General features: G+C 41.0%; 3 protein-coding genes across 4 annotated transcripts; 1 reads left to right on the forward strand and 2 right to left on the reverse strand.

The window, feature by feature from the left end:
* Window positions 1-828: 828 nt before the first annotated feature.
* slc19a2 (solute carrier family 19 member 2) lies at window positions 829-8,876 on the reverse strand. The gene is made up of 6 exons (XM_079185815.1): window positions 8,519-8,876; window positions 5,210-5,761; window positions 4,868-5,114; window positions 4,491-4,683; window positions 1,288-1,429; window positions 829-1,175 (listed from the first exon to the last, which is right to left on the reverse strand). The coding sequence occupies exons 1-6, from the start codon at window positions 8,639-8,641 to the stop codon at window positions 1,020-1,022; spliced, it is 1,413 nt and encodes a 470-aa protein (XP_079041941.1). The 5' UTR covers window positions 8,642-8,876; the 3' UTR covers window positions 829-1,019.
* A 172-nt stretch (window positions 8,877-9,048) lies between these two features.
* On the reverse strand, window positions 9,049-16,856 carry atg3 (autophagy related 3). Its single transcript, XM_079185822.1, has 12 exons — window positions 16,671-16,856; window positions 16,427-16,468; window positions 16,274-16,323; window positions 14,363-14,433; window positions 13,495-13,602; window positions 12,948-13,000; window positions 12,486-12,576; window positions 12,382-12,416; window positions 12,145-12,297; window positions 11,525-11,652; window positions 11,215-11,283; window positions 9,049-10,481 (listed from the first exon to the last, which is right to left on the reverse strand). Exons 1-12 carry the CDS (start codon window positions 16,740-16,742, stop codon window positions 10,400-10,402), a joined length of 954 nt encoding a protein of 317 aa, XP_079041948.1. The 5' UTR covers window positions 16,743-16,856; the 3' UTR covers window positions 9,049-10,399.
* An 84-nt stretch (window positions 16,857-16,940) lies between these two features.
* cars2 (cysteinyl-tRNA synthetase 2, mitochondrial) lies at window positions 16,941-24,138 on the forward strand. Of its 2 annotated transcripts, none has more exons than XM_079185813.1 (15): window positions 16,941-17,255; window positions 17,341-17,391; window positions 17,469-17,586; window positions 17,663-17,734; window positions 18,144-18,249; window positions 18,345-18,425; window positions 18,865-19,030; window positions 19,913-20,046; window positions 20,393-20,460; window positions 20,550-20,616; window positions 20,934-21,072; window positions 22,787-22,910; window positions 23,171-23,269; window positions 23,660-23,860; window positions 23,952-24,138. In XM_079185813.1, exons 1-15 carry the CDS (start codon window positions 17,014-17,016, stop codon window positions 24,036-24,038), a joined length of 1,755 nt encoding a protein of 584 aa, XP_079041939.1. In that variant the 5' UTR covers window positions 16,941-17,013; the 3' UTR covers window positions 24,039-24,138. The 2 variants fall into 2 exon arrangements, with proteins under 2 accessions (XP_079041939.1, XP_079041940.1); XM_079185814.1 differs by having other exon boundaries at window positions 18,865-18,994.
* Window positions 24,139-25,186: the final 1,048 nt, after the last annotated feature.

The following is a 25,186-nucleotide window of genomic DNA, read 5'->3' on the forward strand; positions in this document are numbered from 1 at the left end:
TTTTAAATGACAGATGGAGCTTCATCAGTGACATTAAGAAGTACCAGAGGTTGGCACAGTGCCCAAAATATAAATACAGAAGAATCAGTGGAGAACATTTAGACAGTGGAAAGGAAAAGGCACTATTTGTAGTGTTCCAAGATGAGATGAAGAGTTACTGGTGTGTGTGGAACACTTCAGGTATTTGTACTTTATATTTGGCCATGTTTTCTAAATGAATTTGGTTGATGTCAGACAACACTTTGGTCATCAAGTCTTTTTGCCAAAGCAACACTAATCCTGATGTATCTCTGTCTCTGTAGTCCACAGACACACCATCGACTCACTGTGGCTCTGGGTCACATCTTATCTGTAGTAATGAACATATTGTACAGATAGAAGCAGCATAACATCAAACACATCGTTTCATTGTCATTCATTAAAGATACTTATTGATGAACCTGATACACAAACTCCTCGCCAGTGCCAATACTGATCAATGAGCGTACAATACAGCAGCTATGCCATTGCAGGAGGAAATAACAAATATTTAAATACAAACATGTCTTTTTCGCTGGTGTCAAATGTAACACAGTAGAAGTACTATTACGGTACCATTCCTAGGGTCTAAAGGCACCAAGTTCAACGAACTGGGAAACATACAGAATTACAATTATGAACATTTTAAATATTGTGCAACGTAAATATCAGATGAAGCCTTTTCATCTGATCTGTGATCAACAAACAGAGGAAGTATACATTTGTTTGAATGACTCCAAAGACTAAAGACCCACTCTGTAACACTCATGGTTTGGTCCAACTGCATCTTTTCTGTCCAGTTGGGTCTCAGCGTGGAACATTCAATGGATGAGAAGTATGGGTTAGACAGCAGTATGATGACATCATGTCATCCTGCCACATAGTGGCCACAATGGAGTACTACAGCTTCAGTCATTATAGAGAACAACACAATGACGTGATGACTGGAGCTCACTCACTAATGCTGCTTTATTCAGTATGTGAGACGCCGTTAGTAACCATCACCTGATCGGAGACGAGTCAGACTCCGTGCCTGCTCGGCTGTTGGCCAGCACCTCCTCCTCCTGCTTAGAGCGCCTCCTGGAGGCCAATTTGCAAAGTGCAGCGAGCAGAAAGACCACAGAAATGACAGCAAAGTAGCCACCATAGATGAGGAACTGAGGAAAGGAAACAAGACATCTATCAGATCCTTTCTGCAGGAGGTGGAAAATGTCCCCATGTATGTTGTCAGGCAACTAAAGGTGGGCGGAGCCTATTGTACCCCCTCACCTGAGTAAAGACATCGAGGCCAAGGCCGGCCGAGTCCACCACCACCACAGTGAGCAGAGTCTGCAGCAGGAGGGCCATGAAGGTGTTCACCCCGAACACAAAGGCGTAGCGCTGCATGTTGAGACTGGCAGCAATCTGATACCTGATGGGTCAGAGGAAGGTCACACCTGTAGTACACTGTCTGAAACACTTCTACATGTCTCCATAAGCTACTAGACAATCCACAAAGTAGGACAACGTTTTTGCTGGTGATTGAACACTTTTCAGAACATATCCAAGAACCCGAGATGAATGTGCTTCTTATTGTGGACTCACTCCTGATGTTTAGAAACGACGGTCAATGGCTGCTATAATCTGGACCATCGTTACACAAGTTTCCTATTTCTCATTCCAGAAGACTGGGAACATTAACAAACAAAGGGCATAGTTTCTAAAACCAGTACTGCTTAACGTAGAGGAAGCAAATCCGTCTGAGAAAAGGACCCACGGTTCTGAAAGCGTGTTCCTTCCTGAATATACCTTCCTCCCTCTTTTTAAATATGAAAACACACGAGTACCGACTTTCAGTACGACTGTCTCTAAACAGTTCAATAAAACTTATAACAATACAAGTATTGATTTTGAACTATGTCTACATGCATTTGAGATCCTGACTGTAAATATCTGACACTTGGACTAACCCAATAAAAATATTAGATTTAGACATGTCCAACATGTCATGCTAGTTTACTAAAAAAGTGCAAACTCAGCGGTGTCACTGGTGCAGAAGTGTTCCATAGCTAACAGTGATGGAGTGTTCCATAGCTAACAGTGATAGCCCACCATAACTAACAGTAATGGAGCGTTCCATAGCTAACAGTGATGATGTTTTCCATAGCTAACAGTGATAGCCCACCATAGCTAACAGTGAGAAGTGTTCCATAGCTAACAGTGATGGCCCACCATAGCGAACAGTGAGAAATGTTCCATAGCTAACAGTGATAGCCCACCATAGCTAACAGTGATGAAGTGTTCCATATCTAACAGTGATGGAGTGTTCCATAGCTAACAGTGATAGCCCACCATAGCTAACAGTGATGAAGTGTTCCATATCTAACAGTGATGGAGTGTTCCATAGCTAACAGTGATAGCCCACCATAGCTAACAGTGATGAAGTGTTCCATATCTAACAGTGATGGAGTGTTCCATAGCTAACAGTGATGAAGTGTTCCATAGCTAACAGTGATGGAGTGTTCCATAGCTAACAGTGATAGCCCACCATAGCTAACAGTGATGGGACGCATCTTTCATTCTATACCTCGTGTGAATTTTTTTTCCAAACATGAATCTTCCATTATTTATGTTCATATATTGTATGCAAGATAACATGTATGATTATGCATGGCAGTGGCACTAACATTTTCGTTTCCACATTTATGTTTAAAATAAAAAATTCAGTTTGAATAGCTTGTATACATGATTATCATGCAATTGACAGACAATGTTGATATTGGCATTGGTATCAGCTGACAAGGTATGTTTATAAATGACAGTGGCACGGCCACCCTACTCACTGTACCTTGCACATGTTTAAAATAAAAACATGAATATATGAACCTGTGTATTTGTAAAGCTTAGTATTGAATGCACAATAACAAGGTATGTTTAAACATCGCATTAGCCCAGTTTAATATAAAACACAATTTTATACAATATATATAGTCGGGGGTCCCTGCTCCATCTCTCTATCACTATCTCTATCCTTGGCTTGAAAAACGTTGAAGACCCCTGACTTAAAGGATAGTGTGCAAGGTTATGTTTTAATACTGTCTTTACTGTAGAGTAGGGATGTACGATTTATCGGTTGTTGATATAGTTGGATTTTTTCTCCTTCTCGGCTCTCTATTCATGCATGTTTGTGCGAGGGGGGGGGCTGAGCCACACACAGCAGCAGAGAGAATGAAACACAAGTAGTAATCGACTGCTCATTATATAAAAGTACAACAAAATCCTCTTAAGAAAGCACCTGTTCAACCATCAGAATATAAACTTTAAAAAATCTAAAGTTACTACAAATAAGTTTACAATTAGTGTATGTACTCTATGGATGGTGGGGGCTTATTGGCGTTGAATTATAAAAACAAACATGACAATCTAAAAATATATTATCCTCTTCACATATTTCTAGTAATATCAGTCAGCTTAAACGGATAATTAGCCCTTAAACTCCAAATCGGTGCTTCTCTACTTGAAGGGATACTTTCCTGCTTTACGTATTGAACTCAAATCCCCTGTAGGCTTCAGAGATGGCTCTAACACTTTTCTTGGAAGCAGTCAGCTTGCCATTGAAAAGGTTTCCAACAGTTTCACGAAGGGAAAGTATCAAAAACATTTAGGAAACTTACACGACGACAAACATTACAAGCATCATCCCGGATTAAACCTTCTGAACAATATGAAGCGTATTAGCTGATTATTTTGGTGTCAGTTGGCAGATATTTTTATTCAATTGAAAGCTTAAAACTCTGTTTATGAAATGTGTCCTAAAAGCATGTTTATTCTTTGGCGGGATGGATCGCAATGACTTCAATGGTAATGTTGTCTTATGTTTGTTACTGAGACCACTGGAATCCAGTGTAGTCTGAGTGAAACTCTATTAAAGACATTTCAGCTGACTACATGAACTGCCTTAATTTTACAGGAGAGGACGATGAAGTTCATGAGAACATACAAAAACACTTGTCTGTTGACTGTTTTAAACTTGAAACTGTAATTTTCCACAAAAATACTTTATTTCATCAACTGTCTTGCAGTCCTGTTATTATTATCATATATATATATATTTATTCTAAGTGATGTAGGGCAGCTTTTGCATGAATTTGGTTTTCTGAAATGTATTGCTAATTCAGTAATGTGTTGAAGGTAGTGACCATGGTGCCAGAGGAGGCTTTGGAGGAGGTAACTGAGCAATCACCTACCTTTGGACATTTACCAACATGAAACCATCAGTTTGGGGGTCCTTGGCCTGAAAAACGTTGAAGACCCCTGCTTTAACTCATTAAACCCCAAACAACTTCCCATTTCAAACCTTCTCATTTTCCAGACTCAAACCAATTTCAGCTTTGTTTCCACAGTGTTTCATATAATTGTTTAACAGCTGTCTGTTAATCTAATAAAGTTTCAGTCTTACATTAATTCACGTGAATATGCCTCCTCATACTTACGTTGCCACGGTGATGAGCAGCATGTATATGGCTCTGAAGAGGACGTATGCGCTGTAACAGAGCCAGATGTTCCTCACAGTGTCCATAGCAAACACACACAAAGCCATCAGCAGGGAGAGGACACACAGAACCAGCTCCCCCCACAGAGACCAGCACACGGGCAAGTAGCCCACCAGCAGGGCCGCCAGAGCCCCTGAGGACCAGCAGGACACACAACGGTTACAAATACTCAGCCTGAGGTTTACACTACAGGGAGAGAAACCAGTGTTAAAGAGCACACTGGGTCCTTTCATGCTGACATGTTAGTTCATTCCATCCAACAGAGCACATCACCAAATTCAGAAAATGGCCACAAATCTTTATTAAATCCCCCTCACCCAGCAGTGTGGACAGGGTCTCTACGTAGCCGTTGTAGATTTCGTAATCCTGGGATGGACGGATGTTCTCCCACAGTGCTTGAGCGTAGTTGATGACCTGGAAGTAGCCGCAGGTGGCCAGAGCCCACCACAGGGACCAGGCCAGCAGGGATTGGCATCTGTAGCACTTCAGAAAGTCATCAAACAGAACCTGTAGCACTTCCACAAGCCCGCTGCTGTGACTTCCTGTCTCAGAGGACCTGGATATCTGCATGGAGAGTGGAGGATACAGTTCTTGACATTTGAACAGATGAACCCGATCATGAGCATGGTGTGACCTGAACAAAGCACATAGTCACTCACCGTGGAGACGTCCTGGCTGTTGGGAGGCGACTTGCTCTCTGAATCCTTGGTCCGCTCCAGCAGAGCGGTGCTGCTCGTCTTCTCCACCATGGCTGGACTCTTGTGGAAGAACAAGCTTCTCTTGGGCATGGGCAGAAACCAGGGAGCCACAGAGGCCACGGCGGCGGTCGTCAAGGTGATGATGACCAGGTGGACCAGCTGAACTTTGGCCAGAGAGAGCAGCAGTTGACCGGTCAGAGATCCAGCAGCTGATCCGAACAGAGTGACGCTGCGGCAGTAACCCGTCACTCTCTGGTAGTGTGCCGGCTCCACCACGCTGTAGATGTACGAGTAGTAGGCCACCTCGGATGCCGTAGCCAGTCCAAAGAAGAACTCGAGGAGCTGCATGGCCAGCATGCCCTGCGCCCTCAGCAATATGACATAGGTAACCACTAAGCTGGTGGCCTGCAGCACCAATACGGGCTTATAACGCAGGAAGTCAGTGGCCAGGAAGATGGGGAACAGCAACACCAGGTAGGAATACGTCCACACTGGATAGATTTCATTCACCACCTGCAGATAAGAGATGAACATTTACACTAGTTACATTATTTCAATCTCCTCAGCATCAACGCTGCTTCCCAGGGAATCTTGGGAGGGAAGTAAGACAGGAGGACACCTCAAACTGTTAATCAAGTGTATAACTGACCTGATTTCAGTTTCCATTTCTAAGTTCTAGACTAGTTTTCTAGTAACTGCAACTGTGGAGAATCAAAAAGACTGAGTTTAACTGGCAAAAAAAAACATAAACCAACCTCCGATTGTAATTATCTGTAAACTCAGATGTCATATTCATGGACTACTTTATTGCCTTTGTACAAGCCCTGTAAAAAAAGTCAAGTATTAAATGTATTATAAAGAAACAAAGGTTAAATATCCTGTAAACTATTGATTTGTCTGCTAAATATTTACGCAGATTTTGAAGACATCTAAAAGTGAATTGGCGTATTTTGTATAATCCCTAGACATGAACAGCTTCAATCACTTTTTGTGAGTATAAAGTAAGCCTTAGTTTGGTGTAGTCTAGTTATTCTCTACCACTGGACCTGTACCCACTGGTGGGCCGCCGAGCACCATCTAGTGGACCACAGAGGTACTGCAAATGGTGAGAGTGTACTCTTTTTAAATAGTAATAATTTGATGTGTATGTAATATTCAAACCTAGCTATTTAAATTTCTAAATGGGCTCAAGAATTAACATATGAGACTTTTCCTCATTTTTATTTGTGATGCGTTTTTATTTACGCCCCCAGGTAACTAGTTGTTTCAGTTCACCCTAAGCCAAAACGTTTCCTGGGCACTGACGAGGTGTGACTTAATGAGTAAATGAATGAATGTCAAATAAACTGTTAAGCTCAAGTGACGAAGTGCGTAGCGCGACTACAGGACTGTCTCAGAAAATTAGAATATTGTGATAAAGTTCTTTATTTTGTGTAATGCAATTAAAAAAACAAAAATGTCATGCAGTCTGGATTCATTACAAATCAACTGAAATATTGCAAGCCTTTTATTCTTTTAATATTGCTGATTATGGCTTACAGCTTAAGAAAACTCAAATATCCTATCTCTAAATATTAGAATATCATGAAAAAGTATACTAGTAGGGTATTCAACTAATCACTTGAATCGTCTAATTAACTCGAAACACCTGCAAGGGTTTCCTGAGCCTTGAAAAACACTCAGCTTGGTTCAGTAAACTAAATCACACGTATGGGGATTATCACAATATTCTAATTTTCTGAGACAGTCCTGTATATTAGGGAATTTTACTATTTTGCTGGACAGGGTTCGAATCCAGGTTGTTGCGATCTTTTCATAAATGTATTTTCTTCAATGTATTTCTTCACACGTGGCTGTGATGTAGTGCTCACTTATACAATCGTAATCCCTGCAATTGATATGAGATGTGGTTTATAGATCTCCAGCAATATGTTTGTGAATGTGTGACGAATCAGGCGACAGAGGCAGAAAACAGCGGCTGCTTTTAAGCGAACACTACACACGCACGGAAGGGAAACCAGTAGGTTCAAAAACCAGTAGGGACGTAACACCAGTACCCTCGACATACGTGAATATATGAGGGCCCGATCAATGCTTCTTGCAGCTTTCATTTTATTTACATTCGTTTCCAGTGACAATAGTGACTTTGACAAGAGTAGCTCCTAGTAGTAATAAAATACTAAAGTTAAAGATAACTGGAGGTTAACATAATTTAGGGCAAAAACAGTTTATGACCTGATGGAGGACCTAATTATTTTAGGATTAACCAAACATTCCAAAGGATCTGGCAATTTTTCAAGAGGAATTATTCCTTCTGTGTGTAGGACCGAGCCATTAGAAGACATCCAGTTGTATTGTTGTGAAGCAGTCCACATATCAACAGGGTTTTCTAGAACTGGCTGCTAGATCTGTACAAAATGGAGCTCATTAGATCTGGGTACAGTATGTTTGTTCAAGCGTAAAAGATCTAAATTCTCACATTACAACCCACTGCATGTAAACCAGTGGACACAGGCTTCCCTTCAACGATACATCAAGTGTACGTGAGTAAAGAAATGGAGGCAGACATCAGGGCAGAGACTGAATGATGAGGAACCGGGTTCAGCTTGACAAATATGGTCAATGAACTGGAGCTTTGTAGCGATACAACAAGAAAACAGAATGAGAAGCTCACAGCTTTAGTGTGTGGTCTGTAGGTTAACAAGTGTCTTCACATCTGTGTATAGATATGGTGAGGTCCATCCATGCTGCTGTGAGAGGCTTCAGAGGGTCGCTTCCTCACTACAGGGGTCGATCAGAGTACAACGAAATTGAGTGTCTTTGAGACACGAGAGGAGATACGAGACACAAGGACTCTACAGACTTTAATGGATTCTTTTGCTCGCTCAAAGACTCATTTTGCACTAGTTTTAGTTAATTTAACATTATTCTATTTCATTGTCTATATTGTGCATTTCTATACTCAATATGTTTTATTTTTACTCTGTTACTTTGATTGCTTACCTTCATCATAATGCTGCTCTAGATTAATAAAGTATCTTTCTATCTAATTGGTGGAACCTTTGCTGTTGAACTGTATGGCGGGTAAATACAGCAAATACAACCAATACATGACTCAACGTTACGTTCATATAAAGAAGAATTAAAAAGCTCATGGTCACAAACTCAATACAATGTTTATTGTGTCAAGTTCAGATGTGACGCAAGGTGGAATCAGCCGTTGGTGCTCGTGCTCAGTAACGTAGCCTTTAGCCCAGCTAGCTAACTCACCTGAGTCTCCGTCAGGTTCTTATCTGGGCCCAGCAGGTAGGCGGTGAGGAAAGGCTCCGACGGCCGGAGGTTGGAGAAGAAGCCGTACACACAAAGTACAAGAGTTTGGTCGAGCACAGGCATGATGGACTCACCGGGACGACCTGCGGCCACCACAGACCGGGCTCATGTGCTTCTTCTTCGGTGGTGGTTTCTGCTGTTAAACGGCCCGCTTTTAGGCGCACTAGCGCAATCAGGTGGTCTGACGGTAGAGCAGCAGCAGAGGAGAACGAGTACAAACTGTTAAAGAGGTTATTACTTTCTTTGTTTTATAATTTACTAAAAATGTATGCAATAGATTCAAAGCCCAACAAATAGACTGAGCAAGTCCCACAGGAGCCCGGGCCAACAGGCAGTACAGAGGGAGTGTTTGATCCCAAACCAGAAAACAGGGAAAGTAGAGGGACGATTACTGAAGATGAGACTTTTCTCTTTAGTTGAGTCAGACACATTTGTCTGTAATAGTTTATATTATCAAATAAAAAGAGCAGAAAGTAATTGAAGGATTTATTGAAGTACACATGTAGACTTGTGACAGTAAAACAATTCATTCTTGACACACTAGGTAGTGATACATCAGTAGAAGCAAGACAAACTGAAAACAAGTCTCAAGCTGCAGAGGAGGGAAATTGAAAGTTGAAGTAAAACACAAAAAACATACGAGCCAACCACAAGAAGCATGAATGAAAAGGTCTGGCCATCAACACATTCAGAGGATGAAGTATTAAGACAAACAGGCATCAAGAGCTGATTTACAATATTAGGGTTCAGCCATGCCGTCTACAAAGTGCACCAGAATGAAGCAATAAGAAGCAGTGAGGCATGGGAACAGTATTGTTAATAATCAAAAAGCTTCTATCAATGCTGCCGTCTGATACACAGACATCTTACACACTGATGTTAGCAACCAAGCAGACATTTACTTCCAGTAGCGGTCCAAATCCACAGATTTCAAATGATTTCTTCTGAATCTCATCAGTAGTTGAACAAGAAAAGGATGCACATAAACGAACAACTAAAGGCAGTGAAGGGCCACAGTGTAGGGCATGGCATGCTTATTGTTTTATGGCCCAGAACTATACGGTTCTTGCTCTCAGTGAATAAATAGCTCTGATAAACCAGCTCGTTCTGCTGGAACCAATCACAATTTTAATAACTCATTATTCTTTTTAAATGTACTCAAACAGCGAAGCAGTGTGGAATGGGGTGAGTCTTAGTAACAAGAAGTTTGTGAGCGCTCACCACATTGTGGTCACAACATCAAACTGTAGAGAAACATCAGAGGTACAGTCCAGCTTTTGGGACAAAGCTTTGTCTACAGCCTTACCAAGGGTCAGATGAAGAGATGATATCAGGTTCATTTGTGTGTCCATACCACTGTTAGCCTAGCTTAGCACTGGAACTACTAGCTAGCTCTGTCAAAGGGGAAACAACTCTATTCAACCACTTGTTGTAAGATAGCAAGCTAGTTACAAATATATCCAAGTGCGTTGTTTTTACATTCGGGTTTTCCACAAGTGAAATCAAACAATACAACATGAAAATAATACACCTCTGGCTTTGAAAGGTGCACTTTTCATGCCATAGCGAGGCTAGCAACACATGTATCTCTGTACTGGAGGCACACAGATCAAACCCATACTGATCTTCTCATCTGACTCTTTCATCAGCCTGTTCCTTTAATAGACGTTTTGTGACATACCTCCAACATCCCCCATGTGCTGCACCCACGCAGTGAGTTACACAAACTGATTGTAATCAGACCAGACCTGATTTAATCTCAACACGAGGCAGAAGAGCTAATGTTTCCCATGTTGCATCAGTAGAGGCAGACCTATGAAGCTACATGGTGAAGTGTCTTGTGTAGTCGTATTCTATTGTAGGAATGACAGCCTGGACAAACTTGAGGAAAATTAGAAGATACCTGAAAGTGTCCGTTAAGGAAAACAGAGTAGAGCACGGAGGGAACAAACAACACAGTGACACAGTAGGCATGACGATGTAACCAACTACCTACCTATGAATATCCACACCACATATCATGAGCATGATGGGATATCTTCCAGTGTTCAAAGTGTCACCAGGGGATATTTACTAAGCCTGTCACAACACCTACATCACAACGCTGCTTATTGATTTCAGATCAGCCTTCAACACAATCTCTCCATGAAACTGATTGGTAAACGCTCACTCTGTGACTGGTTACAGAATCCGACCCGGTGGCACCGATGAGCAGCATTAGGAAAAACTATACAGACCATCTTCTCTCTGATGGAGGTCAGAAGGAGGCATCAGTATTCAAACAGTTCCTCACAGTAACTTTAACAAAGAGATCAGTGATGGATCTCTATCACTCTTTTGACCTGTGTGGTAAAACAGTGCTGCAGAGGTTTCCTCGCAGTAAAAATGTCCATTCCCTACTCCCTATTTCGTGGCTCTTAACAGGAAGGCCTTAAACTACATATTGCATGAGACATAACTTGACCTCGCTGCCCTTGAATGCGATTCTTTGGTAAAAAAGGATTATACAATTTGGCTGTTTAGTGCCTATGAACAGGCCAGAACAATAGATAAAGTAAATATCCTCCCAAGTGTCCATAGTACCTTAATAACTGTTGCATCTGACTTTGGAAGTGGTTATTACCATGAAAGGATACATATGCACTCCCAGCTCTCCTCCCCCTTCTGCCACAGTCTCAATGATCTTTTTCATCACTTCAGCATGTCTGAAAGTAAAGGTTGGATCAGCCAAAAGTTGATAAAATAACAGTTTTAACACACTATTAATCACTCCTATACTAATGTTTTAAGACACCACTATACAAAAGAAAAGTATTGTGTTTGTGAACGATTGGTGGAGGTATCGTAACTGTACAGATCTAAATAAAGACCAAAATATGAATGCTTATATTGCTCTCAAACTAAACCTGCATGTGTGCATCTAAAGAAAGAAGGTGTCTTCCTCACCTGCAGGGGTGGACGGAGCACATGGCAGGTGGAGGAAGGTGGGGGTGGTTCTCAATAGTGACCGTCTTCTTCACGTGGTCCTGGCTGATGTCCTCGTACATCTGTTCTACAGTCAGTGGTTGCCTATCCTGGAGGAGCCCACAGAAGCTTTCTTAGTGCCATGTCTACTGTACTTTGTAAAAATCACTTCCTGCAGCCTTAAGCTAAAGAGTACAAGCTCCACAGTATTGCATCTGTCCTACAATGACTTGACTGCTGCTGCTAGGGCTGTCCTCAACTAAAGAAGGGTCGACTAACACTCATACCATTTTGTCGACTAATCGATTAGTTGACTTAATAATGGACAGATCTGTAAAACTCTCAAAGAATCGTGCGAAAGCACCACTTTAACTCTTGGGTTTACCAGAGATGTGCTCAGAAGTTTCTCAGAAATAAGTGACTCAGCACAAAAGAAGCAGAGAAACAAAGAAATGTGAGTTGACTGAGACCAAAATGAGCAAGAAGTGGACTTGTTGATAAAGAGGGGGCAGCCTTAAACTAGTGAGATTCACGATATGAGCACTACATTCTCCTATAGAACATGCTTATACTATTTCAGCAGTGCTCTCCCAGGTACATACTTCATCATATCCAAAGAGCCAGAGTCGAGGGGTCTGGTAGTATTTATCATATGTGATGTACAGGTCATATGTTCTCGTCTGGAGGATGGCGTCTTCACTCCCGAGCTCTGCTTTGGCTTTAGTTTCAACCATTTTGCTGGTGTCCAAGGTGGCCTAGACGGAGGAGAGAGGAGCTCGTGTGACTGACGATGGGATCACATCCCACAAGAAATGACATGCTGACCTTTGAGAGCCTACCTCATCGGTTTCCAGCAGGCCACTCTCCTCGTACTCTGAAAAGGACAAGTCCAGTTAAAGGAAGAAACAAGAGGACTGCTTTATTACCGGTAGGGTAGGAGTACCTTCCATATCGGCTGCTTCTCCATCTTCATCTTCATCTTCTTCATCATCATCATCACAATATGCTGCAGATGTGGCATTCATATTCTTGTCCTAGAGGATTCAAAGGACAAGGACCCATTTTGATCTACACACTTCAGAAACAGTTGAAACTAAATGGTAAGGATTTCAAAACTGTTCTGAAGAAATACAATGAACATGACATCACTAAACACATTTCACAACATGACCAGGAACCAAACCTCTGAGGGGAATAAGGACATGTTCTGAGGAGCTTACTGCTGAATGATGTCCCTCAGATGGGAACAAGTCATGTACTTTTCATTATTTACATGCATTAAATCTCAGCCAGCAGGTCCAAACCCAGAGCCCGTTGCTGAGTGCTAACCACATTATAATTAACTTTTGGAATTTTGGAATTTCACATTGTATTGAACCAGAATCAACACATTTACGAAGCATACCTTATTATTGTCCAGTGAAATGTCCTGTACAGCATCTGTGACTCCTAACACACCTGCTGAAACACAACAGTGTCAGGACATGTTCTTCACCGTGCTCTTTCATCATTTTAATGAACTGGAACTGATAAGCAAGTGGTTTGAGAATCTGTCAAATCTAACCCATTGAATCATTTTAAATACATAAAAGTACTTTTCCCCGATGCTAAGGCCTGGTAGGGGGTCAACTTACACTGGTAGAAACCCTGCAAAAGTAAGTGCTGATTCAAACACACTGTATAACCATGAAGCACAACTATTACATTAGGTAGACTATATATTCTGTGAAGAAAAGTGTGATAACTCAATGTGTTAGTGGATATGTTGTCCTCCATAGATCTATGCTGGTACAACACGGTTTCTTGCTCCACTTTTTGAGTTTTTATGCTGTGTTTTGAGACAGCGAATAGAAATGTTGAACTGTCAAATCGGTCCAACATGGGTTTCATAACAATGGCGAAGGGAACGAGATATTTATGCCATGTATGGATGTTGAGAGATGGTGTCCAACCTGAGTTGTGGTAAGTGTCCACCCAGCCCCCATCTCCATCATCCTCCTCTATGATGGCCTCCAGCTCGTCTGAGTACTCCATCTGTTTACAGCGCTTGTAACAGGGAACTGGCAAACCGCACACACACACACAGTTAACACACAAAGAGGAAGTACAACATGTTAGCCAGTAATGTTGAATGAATGTCTAGATACCAACAAGGTAACTTATCTTAATGATAGCAGGGGTTTCCGAAAGAAAAAATGTTGGTGGCGGCCAAACTTAACTTTTGGATGCTTAAGACACAGATATGAGTATATATATATATATATATATATATATATATATACACACACACTCAGCCGGATTATGTAGCGTATGTAACTGTGCTATTGCACAGTACTAAGGGAAGTGAGGACAGAGACTCTAGAAGCTCACACAATGAACTGAATACTACTTAATGGAACACCGGCTTGCTCTCCATTGTCAAGTGTCTTTGTGTACTTGAGTGATGTCGAAGAAAATCACAAAACCATATCTTTACAAACAAAATCCTTCATTAATGGAGGCTGGATCAGGCCTTTAAAAATAAATCAATATTTCATTGTTTAAAAATAAGCAATTTTAAAGAACAGAACACTTTAAAATAATGTACTTTTCAATGTTTACATGCTATAATTACAGTTATATGTAATCCACACTGTGATTTGAAGATGCTTTCTTTCATGTAAAAACGTGCAGCCAGTGTGTACTGCAGATTAAATTCATTCACACTCATGGAAATTTCAGAATTTATTCATATTAAAAATACAAATTGTTGATGTTACAAAGAGAGTGACTCAGAGGAGTTGAAGTAAAGAACAGTTGATGATCTTATGATGATCTTACCGTTGCGTGTCAGGAGAAACTGTTTATCCTGGGGCAAATATGGCTTCACCTTGACTTCTTCCCCACTGGCCCTGAAGGGACATGGAACCACAGACAGAGAACACATGGTTTGTCCTTACTTTATATTTGACTACACCCACAGCAAGTTTAGCTTTTATAAACTAATGTTTTGGGTTTGCTTTCCCATTTATTTTAAAAGAACAGCGTGTAACATTTAGGGGGATTGATTGTCAGAAATGGAATATAATGTTCATAACTATGTTTTTATTAGTGTATTATGACCTGAAGCTAAAAATCAAAGTGTTTTTGTTATCTTATAAAAAGCCATATACTGTATATCTATATAGGGAGCAGGTCGTCTTTCACAAGGTACATCCCAAGTCTCTTAATTGCATCCCTGTTTCCCTCACTTGGCTCCTTTCCTTGCGTCTTAGTCCCTCGCACCAGGGATGCATGGAGAGACCCAAGGAAACCATGCGAGGAGACGAAACGAGGAAATATGTTTTAAGAGACATGAGACGTCGTTTCCTCAGTTGCGTCACGTGAAGCGACGTTTGTTTCTGATGACGGCGGATCAGCTGATCACAGTTGGATCAGCTGTCAGTCGGCTTTAACAGCTGGAGAGACTTTTGAGAAGTTTGTGTCTGTTCACATGATCACTGTACTTAATAATAGTAACTAATAAAGACACACAGTAATCATAACTGTAGAGGTGTTTTCTCTCTGTAGCCTGTTAAACTGTGTCTGTGTTCTGTTTATAAGCGCAGGATCGATTTCTACCAGTGGACTGCGTTTGTCTTATTTATGCATTATTTGCGTCTGTACGTTTTGAAATTCAGATTGTGACATCAACATTAAATAACCCAGAACATGATTATTGTTTCTCTTAAATGATAAAACTCACCAAACCCGACACTCAGGAATGATCAGCCTCACGTGACTGAATGAAATGATGATAAATGATGTAAAAAGCTCTCTCTGACTTTAATTGTTTCCATAATAAATGCTATTGAGGGAAATATCAGATCATGAAAAGACCAATCAAAAAGGTCCTTTTGTTGTTCAGTCTACAATGAATATCTATTTAAATCAGATGGTGAATAAGAAAACTAATGAAATATAAAACTAGAGTTTAATTTGATCTGTCTTCACTGTTTACATGTTGAAAAACATCTCATCAGTCCGATCGGCTGCAGCATCCAATCACATAACTGGTGAACAATAAGGGGGCGTGTCGGCCGTTAAAACACTTCCTGGAAGGCTGTTCTCGTAGTTCCTCGCTCATGGCTTATTAATGTTTTGGTGTCATTTATTATCACGCTGCAGTGAGCATCTCCTCTGTGTCGAGGCTGAGCTCCTCCACCCACCCACACACCTACCTACACACACCCCAAGTTTTTAATTTAAAGGACATGCAATAATTTGAATCCTCATAATGGGACATTACTTACAATATCATGGACACAATCATGAACATTTGAATTAAACCTAAATAACCTGTACTTCAAGTTTGATGTTGTACATACATACATACATACATACATAACTATATGCTACTTCCCATTTATTTATATGCAACACAACCTTTCTACCAACTTTAACCACAGTACGACATCAGCACAATACTGACTACTTTCACTCCAGATTCAGAATTAAGAACTTAGTGATAACTACCCGGCTCTACTCCAATAAATGAGCAAACATCCCCCCTGTGCTACTAGAAAGTGTAAAAACAAGCAATACAACATAATGACATCTTAATAATATATATATATATCCACTGCTGGACCTGGTCTATTTGAAAGTTGATCTGTGAACTCTCTCTGCAAAACTTTAATCATGCTTTAAAGAGCTAATAATCCTACTTCACATGTGTAATTAGGAATGGATATATCTGTGACACACACTCACCATTTCCATGTGGGGCAATGGTGAACCAAGTGATCCCCAGCTGCTACAAACTAAAACAAGAAGCAGAGAGGAGGAAGTCAACTTTAGATAAGGTCAGGTAATATAGCACATCATTGAAATATGCTGCAGGGCCTTTAAGAAGTATGTTCTCACCTCTTCTGGTGTAATGACTCCAGTCTCTTTGAACTTAGATTCCTGTGATGGAGAACAGAACCAGAGCTTTAACATGTAACGTTAGCATTAACCACCGGCTGTAACTTAAATACTTCATGTTTGAACATAAAGTAACGTTAGAGCATCAATAACATGACTGGATAGCTTTGATAATGTGTTCCTGCGTGTTTAACATGTCAGAGTAGCCACCAGCTAGCAACAAGCTAGCTCAAAGAGTGTTTACCTTCAACACTGGAGTGAGAAACTCCGCCACTCCGAGCGCCGTCCCCTTCACCGAGTTTATCACGTTCTGCATCTTGTGCTGCTCCTTTTGGATAAAACCTTCACTGTTCTGTTGAATTAAAAATAGTTATTCTTACATAGCTACCCCAACACAGTGCCAGCTAGATCACATGACACGTCTCAACACTTCCGGTATTCGACTCTCGCGAGAAGGGTAGAGGTAACGTAAATGCGCGAGAAAATAGTCGCTGAAATAGCGCGTAGTGTGTGGAGATGGTCTGCTGCTAACATTAGCTAGCACGTTAGCTAACATTACAAACTGTTAGGCTAAGCTAGCAGTTAGCATGTTGCTTCATACACAGCCGGGTGTCACTATGTGGACGAAAGCAAAAGTCCTCCGTGGTGCTTTCTGTGCAGCTCAGTCAGTCCACGCTGTGAAACACAGACTAGGATCCTGTAGCGTTGGTAGTGGTCCAGGGAAGACCTGGGTGAGACCCAGCGGGTTCGATACGGGTTTAAAGACCTTCAACAGCCTGACCAAACAGAAAGAGCCTCTCATTCTGGCAAGAGAAGGAGTAGCTACCTGGTAAATGACAGAATCTGGTTGTATGATAACTGTACACAGCGTGCATGGTAACCTCACACTGTATGTCACGTGTGTTGTATCACAGGTACAGCTGTGGACCCACCGTCTACGACCACGCCCACCTGGGTCATGCCTGGTACTGATAGAAACACTTTATATGTTGTGTACATAATGTCCATGACGTTAAATAACTTAGTATATGTCTTGTCACAGCTCGTATGTCAGGTTTGATATACTACAGAGGATCCTGTCCAGATTGTTTGGAATCACTGTGATCCATGCCATGGTCATCACTGACATAGATGACAAGATTATCAAAAGAAGTTGGGAGGTGAGGATCATCAGCCATCCCTATGCCTACAATTGGTACGCCTCTTTATTGAGAACATGTTTCCCTTGTTTTGTAGGACAATGTTTCTCCGACCACCATAGCCTCAGTGTACGAGGAGGAATTCAAGAGGGACATGCTGTCATTAAAGGTGTGTGAGTTATATTTTTCTACCATCACATTTAAATGACTTTAAGGGTGACATAAATGGTGTATTATTTTTTATTCTAAAATGAAAAATACATATGTTCCCTCTCTCCTGTAGTGCTCTTTATCAATTTAGATAGTTTTGGTGTGAGTTGCACATTGTAATAGAGATCTGGTGGAGCATGTTTTCTCAAGCGCATCTGTGATGAAAAATGTATTCTATTACAACATACACCATAGATAAGTCAGTGAATAATACCAACATGTCCTCAACAGATAGTAATGTAGTATATCTTGTTGCTCCACCTGTCATGACGAAGTTAGATTTAAACATGTATGTTTCTATAATTTAAGTGCAATCATAACAAATGTGTGTTTATCTATAAACTTCATCTTTTGTCATTGTGTCTGAGGTGACTCCTCCTGCAGTGTATCTAAGAGTCACTGACAATGTGCATCACATTGTCTCCTTCATTGAGGGGATCGTGAAAAATGGATACGCTTATGCCACAAAGGAAGGTGAATATGTAGGAATTATTGTACTTTGTCCCATGAAATAATGTCTGTATGTGCTCATTACCTGAGTCATCATTTGTGATATGCCTTGATTGTAGGTGACGTGTATTTTGACATCCAGTCCATTGGTCATCGTTATGGCAAGTTTGTGGGAGCTGTGGGTTGTCAGGTAGAACCTGGTAAGTGTTTCATGTAGTTTTATTTGACCACAGGTCTGTAGAAGACAGAGATTGATCTTTTCCACTCTTCCCACCAGGTGTAGTACTTCCTGTGGTCTGAAGTAGATCAGAGGTGTGATTTATTTTCCCCTTTTCAAAAGGAAATCACAGAATTCTTAAACCGGATTTGTTCAGTCCTAAGTGGCAAACTGTAAACCCGGTCTGGTGGAGAAACTCTCCTCAACTCTAAAATGATGCAGTAATGATTGAGTAACAACAGAGTGTTTTATCTCAAGCTGTTTTCTCTGTTCTTCTTTGATGTCAATCAGAGTCCTGGCCAAGTTTCAGTAGCCATTCAGACTTTTTTCGAGAGTCGTGCTCACTGTGATAAACTGGCACTGCTTGTCCCGTATTAGGCACATTCTATGTATATGAGCTCTACTAATGGACTGTTCACCAGGCAACTCAAATAAACGAGACGGGAGGGATTTTGCTCTTTGGAAGCCGTCCAAACCTCAGGAACCATCCTGGGATTCTCCGTGGGGCCGAGGAAGACCTGGCTGGCATATCGAATGCTCCACCGTCGCTAGGTTTGGATTCGCAATCTGTCTACTCCATCTAGTCTGGTATAGTCTATACTATATTTAGTCTGTATGTGAGAGTCTATCCTTCAACATAACCAGACCCTTAAAGCTTGAAGAACAGAATTCTCCATTAAGATCTACGGGACTTTAATAGATGACTTTGAGCCAATGCTTATTTTTTCTTGTGGTTTGAAGGATTAAGACATGTGGTTCTGAACAAACACGAGTAATATGAAAGGATTTCAGGACCATTCATATCTAACAGTGAACTGGGTTTATTACTGATATTACTGTAGATTATCTAGAGAAGGAAGACTGTACTGCACACATTATTCAACTTTACTACCTTTATCAAGTATAAGGTTGATCATTTTCTCAATTTGATATCATTGTAAAATCAATATCTTTCCATTTCTATGGTCAGACAAAATTTGCGGTTGTGAGAGATCACTATGGTCTCTTGGAACTTGTGATTGGTATTTTACAGAATTATCAATTCATGGAAATCAATAGATTGCTTTATTCAATTACATTTTTCAGTTCCATTTTATTTGTTTAGTCCAAAATCACAAATTCTCCTCAGAGGACTTTACAATCTGTACACATCGACATCCTCTGTCCCAGGGCCCTCACATCGGAACAGGAAACGCTCCCCCAAAAGCCTTTAACAGGGAGAAAAGAGGGAGAAACCTCAGAGAGCAACAGAGGAGGGAAACTATCAGGATGGACAGAAGTGTGATAGATGTCATGTGTACAGAATGAACAACACATTCAAGGCTTATGACAGAAATTATTCATAAAATGAGAGTAGTGATAGCAGTAGGAGCACTAAAACTAGCAGAATAATAATCTAATGTGGATACATAATGATCCAGCATGCTCTTCAGCCTCCGTCTACAGGGTTGTTGTCTGTGCTGCTTTCAGCTCCATGTTTGGGAGTCAGCTAGACATCCACTCTGGAGGGATCGACCTGGCCTTTCCTCACCATGAGAATGAGGTCGCTCAGAGTGAAGCCTATCACCTGTGTGGACAATGGGCAAATTACTTCCTCCACTCAGGTACATCCTAAATCCACTATTCTGTTGATAGCAATGATGTGTGCCTCCTGCAGACATAGCTGGTGTAGAGTTCTCCACTGTCTAGTTTCCTCCTCCTCATACTGCCAGCAAGTGACTAACGGAGTCCTGATGTAGTGATCAGCTGTACCGGAGCGCTAGTTATCAAAGTTCTGAACACAAAATAATCTCTACATACAGTGTGAATTATTAAATAATAAGGAAAATGTAATTATATTCTGACCTTTATTTTTAAATAACCTGAACACAGCTGAAAAACTCTTCATATGTCAAGTCTTTAAACATTACAAAGCCTACGATTTCTATTTTTCATTGTTTTTGTTTTTAGGCCACTTACACCTAAAAGGCAGTGCAGAGAAAATGTCCAAATCTTTAAAGAACTTTGTCACCATCAAGGTAAAGTCATCGCTAACAGCTGTGTATCTTCTACATTGTATGTAGCAGTGTGTGAAAATAATCCTTGTGTCTTTCTTTGTTCCCTGTAGGATTTCCTGCAGTCTTACTCTGCAAATGAGTTCCGGATGTTTTGTCTTTTGACCAAATACAGATCAGGTGTTTGTTTAGTGACTGTACTATGGTACTATGGTGTATATAGTACTATGTACAATGGTTGCATATGGTTTCTTCATCCTCTACTTTTGTCCAGTGCAATGTGATAGAAGAGCATATCAGGAATCAAATCATTGAAAAATACATTATAATTGTATACTTGTAACATTTCTGATTTAAAAACATAATCAATTCAAATGATTGGCACAGTAAACCATAACTATTGGTTTTAACAAATATTTTGGTAACTGCATAATGTAAAAGCAAGTTTAGAATATTGAACTGAAGAGCATTCCTGGGTTGTTGTGGTGTCTCCACAGGTGTAGACTACAGTGACGGCAGCATGCTGGAGGCTCGGACCTCTCTGAGAACCATATCCACCTTCATCCACGATGCTACGGTCTACATGAAGGGGCAGCTGCACTGTTCACCTGTACGGGAAGCTGTTCTCTGGGAGAGGTACACTTTCACTGTAGTGTTACTATATATCTATATATGTACAGTCAGGGCCATAAGTATTTGGACTGTGACACAATTTTTCTCATTTTGCCTCTTTACACAACCCCAATGGATTATAAACTAATCAGTCAACATGTGGTTGAAGTGTAGACTTTCAGGTTTAATTCAATGGATAAAACAAAAATATCGCATTAACCGTTTAGGAATTACAGCCATTTCTACACAGTCATCCACATTTTCAGAGGCTCAAAAGTAATTGGACAAACTAACATAATTGTGAATGTGATCATTATTTTTAATACTTGGAGGAAAATCCTTTGCAGTCAATGACTGCCTGAAGTCTGTCACCATAAACATCACTAAATGCTGAGTTTCCTCCTTTGAGATGCTTTGCCAGACCTTTTACTGCAGCCTCCTTCAGCTGCTGCTGTTTGTGGGTCTTTCTGCCTTCAGTTTTATCTTCAGAAAGTGAAAAGAATGCTCACTTGGGTTGAGATCAGGTGACTGACTTGGCCATTGAAGAATATTCCATTCCTTTGCCATAAGAAGCTCTTGTGTTGTGTTCACAGTATGTTTTAGGTCATAATCCATCTGCATTGTGAGGCGCCATCCAATCAGTTTTGCAGCATTAGGCTGAATCTGAGCAAATTGTTTAGCCCTAAATTCCTCAGAACTCATCCTGCTGCTTCTATCAGCTGTGACATCCCCAATGAACACCAGTGACCCAGTTCTATTGGCAGCCATACATGCCCATCCAAAGCACTGCCTCCACCATGTTAGACAGATGATGTGAAATGCTTCAGATCATGAGCCGTTCCTTTCCTTCTCCACACTTTTCTCTTCCATCATTCTGGTACAAGTTCATCTTGGTTTCATCTGTCCAAAGAATCTTGTTCCCAAACAGGTCAATCTTCTTCAGATGTTTTCTGTTAAAGTCTAATCGGCCTTCCTGTTCTTTGGTGTTACTAGCACCTTGTTGTAAACTCTCTGTATTTAGATTCATGGAGGCGTCTATTGATCGTAGACTTTAACAATGGCACTCTACCTCCTCCAGAGTGTTCTTGACTTCAGTAGATGTTATGAAGGGTTTTTCTTCACCAAGGTAAGAAATGTGCAATCATTCAGACATTCTTTAGATGTCTTCCGTGGTCTTCTGGGCCTTTTTGGTGTTGGTGAGCTTGCCAATGAAGTCCTTCTTTTTAAGAATGTACCAAACTGTTAAATTGGTCAATCCTAATGTTTCTGCTATCTGACTGATGGTTTAAGTGTTTTTTGAACCTAATAATGTTCTCCTTCATTTGCATTGACACCTTTTTGGTTTCATGCTGAGAGTTCCAAGGACCAACTACCAACTGCTAATATAACATTTTGAATCCTATTGTCAGCATCATTTGTCATGAAATAGTGAGAGAACAGGCCACACCTGGCCATGAAACCGTTTGTTAGACAATTCTCAAAATGGGGATGACTGTGTAGCAATGGCTGTAATTCCTAAACGTTTTATCCATTGAATTAAAGCTGAAGGTCTTCAACCACATGTTGACTGATTAGTTTCAAATCCATTGGAGTTGTGTAAATAAGCAAAATTAGAAAAATTGTGTCATAGTCCAAATACTTATGGCCCTGACTGTATATGTGAACCCCCACCCCCTTAAAAAAGAAGTAAATACCAAATGGTTATCTATTTCTGACAACTGGTGTTCTTGTGTTTCAGGTTGGCTGAGATTAAATCCAGCGTGGTGAAAGCTCTGGCAGATGACTTCGATACCCCGAGAGCCATCAGTGCGGTGATGAATCTGGTTTATCATGGGAACTGCCAGCTGCAGCCTGTTTCTAAGGTAACGCACTGTGGGATTACATAACCAGACTAAAGGTTACAGTTGTGATGATCAGTGTTACAGTAGTGGAACCAAAGGTAACCCTTGTCCTTGAGTTGCTAGAAGAAAAACTCTGGGGTCATTATAATCGACAAGTAGGACCATGTGACTAACTGTTTACCATCAGTGGAAACAAGCACATTAAAAACTAGGCGGTTCGATCCCCGGCATCTTAGTGACACTGAACCTTGGCTGGAATGACGTGTTTTGTATGTGTTCAGTGTGAGGGAGTGACTCGGAGCCCTGCGGTGTTTGGAGCCATGGTCAGCTACATCACAGACGTCTTGGACGTGTTTGGGATCGATCTGCTGCACAGTAAGGTCAGAGCTCAGGGAGAACATTTCAATTTTTTAAAATTCTAAACCGGCAGCAGGACGGCAAATGTGGGATTGAGTCAAAAGTAGTGCAGTAGTAGAGCTCAGCCTCGACACAGAGCGGAGGAGATGCTCACCGCATCCTTACCTTCACATATTGTACAAACACAAAAAGTCTCTCTTCCCCCCCCCCCCCCCCCCAGAGTTCAGTTGGGCCTTCTGGGCTGCTGTAGAAACATGTTCTTTATGTAGATATGAATAACAACACAACGGTTCTCAGTTTCAGGTGCTTAAACACTCACGAAAACAATGTTCTGAATGTTATATTCCATAAATCCCCCTCACTGTTCCACTCAAGAGTCCAGATTATAAACACACCTTTCCTCCCCTGTGCAGGAGGCTGCTGAGGTTCGTAGTGGTGGAAGTCTAGAGGCCGTTGTGGAGCAGCTGACTCATTTCAGAAGTGAAGTTCGAGCATTCGCACTAGTCCCTCAGGAGGGCCCGACCAAACGTGGACTATACCCAGAGAGAATCCCTCTCCTCAAAGCCTGTGACACCCTGAGAAATGACCTGGCACCCTTGGGTGTGCTGATAAAGGTATGCTGGGTCGGCTCACATCAAAATAATAACTATTATACATGTTATTTTTCCACAAAGACTGGACAGATGTATTGTTCTTGTTTTACAGGACAGAGGAGCCACCTCCACGTGGGAGCTAACTCAGAGAAAAGGGAGTCAGAGGGTCCAGGATGAAGACCAGGAGACATCCAGCTGAACTCATTGCATCCTCGGAGACTGCCTCTGTATTTCAGGCTTGTGGACTCAATTTAACTTTAAGTGAAAGACAATGAAAACAAAATGTTTGTATGTACGATGAAAGTGGAGTGGAACGCAGAAGGCTCTCTCTGAGGACTGGCTGTTTTCCTCAGAATAGCCCCACATCAGGTTCTGTGCTGAGCTACACGACTATAATGCTACCACATGTTTTAAAGTGTCTAATGATTGAATTAATATTAAAACAACAGTTCTGATATTTTGGGAAATATTACCAACTGTGAGATTAGAAGACTGGTGGTATTTCTTTGCACTCACTAAAACAGTAATTTGTGCTGCAAACAAATCCTAAAAATGACATTTCAGTCAGGAGCACAATACATATTTTGGCGGTATGGCTGTTCTGGGAGCAGCAGCAAGGACCTTTGATGGTACAGATCCAGCATCAGTGACATGAAGTCAAAGCATGAAGAGGAGCAGCTGGAATGGAGCAGGCTAAAGCGCTAGAGCAGCAGGCTAGAGCAGCTCAAACAGGCGCCCTGTGGGACTAGTTTCCAAATGGATGCATAGAAGGAAATCAGCTGATGGGGTGTGAGCTGAGCTCGACTTTGTGGCCTGGCCTCAATTTCAGTCAGAACCACTTTTGTGGCTTCTTGGCCCAATGTCCTATTCATAGAGCTTAAATGGGACTTATATGAAGAGCACTCTTTCACATTTCATTTATGGTCATTTGTTTTTTAATAAGATGTTTCTGCTTCTTGACCCTGAACTACCTTCCTTGTAATATTTGAATCAATGAAAAAGAAATCTTGTTTAAAAGAGCTGTGCCAACACTTAGTTTTACTTTAAAACGTAGTATCTTATTAAAAGAAAAGCTTGAGCAGCACTCTGCATCTTCATCAACTTAGATGGATTTGAAAACTGTTTTTGACATGTTGGTGTGAACTTGTTTAATTTGTACATTTTACAAGCTTGCAGCCCTTATGATGTAATTGTCACTAAAGTAAAGTCACAGTAAACAAGACAAAGTCCACATGAATCTCAAACTATTTATTTCCTTTTTTAAATTGTTTTTTGTGATGATGGCAACTGAGCGGTGATGTCACTATAAAGGACAACAGATGATGACATCACCGGACACCAAACAGT

The sequence above is a fragment of the Pholis gunnellus genome, assembly GCF_910591455.1.
Source record: "Pholis gunnellus genome assembly, chromosome: 24".
NCBI classification, from domain to species: Eukaryota; Metazoa; Chordata; class Actinopteri; order Perciformes; family Pholidae; genus Pholis; species Pholis gunnellus.

Excerpts from the sequence above, each read along its gene's own strand:
- slc19a2 (XM_079185815.1), bottom strand. The coding sequence starts at position 8,641 with ATGCCTGTGCTCGACCAAACTCTTGTACTTTGTGTGTACGGCTTCTTC. Across the intron at positions 1,430-4,490 it reads CTGCTCATCACCGTGGCAAC|GTATCAGATTGCTGCCAGTC; the intron begins GTAAGTATGAGG and ends CTGACCCATCAG. Across the intron at positions 1,176-1,287 it reads GCCTCGATGTCTTTACTCAG|TTCCTCATCTATGGTGGCTA; the intron begins GTGAGGGGGTAC and ends TCCTTTCCTCAG.
- atg3 (XM_079185822.1), bottom strand. The coding sequence starts at position 16,742 with ATGCAGAACGTGATAAACTCGGTGAAGGGGACGGCGCTCGGAGTGGCG. Across the intron at positions 14,434-16,273 it reads CATTGCCCCACATGGAAATG|GGCCAGTGGGGAAGAAGTCA; the intron begins GTGAGTGTGTGT and ends ATGTCCCTTCAG. Across the intron at positions 11,284-11,524 it reads TGCTCCGTCCACCCCTGCAG|ACATGCTGAAGTGATGAAAA; the intron begins GTGAGGAAGACA and ends CTTTACTTTCAG.
- cars2 (XM_079185813.1), top strand. The coding sequence starts at position 17,014 with ATGTTGCTTCATACACAGCCGGGTGTCACTATGTGGACGAAAGCAAAA. Across the intron at positions 17,256-17,340 it reads AGAGAAGGAGTAGCTACCTG|GTACAGCTGTGGACCCACCG; the intron begins GTAAATGACAGA and ends GTTGTATCACAG. Across the intron at positions 17,392-17,468 it reads GCCCACCTGGGTCATGCCTG|CTCGTATGTCAGGTTTGATA; the intron begins GTACTGATAGAA and ends GTCTTGTCACAG.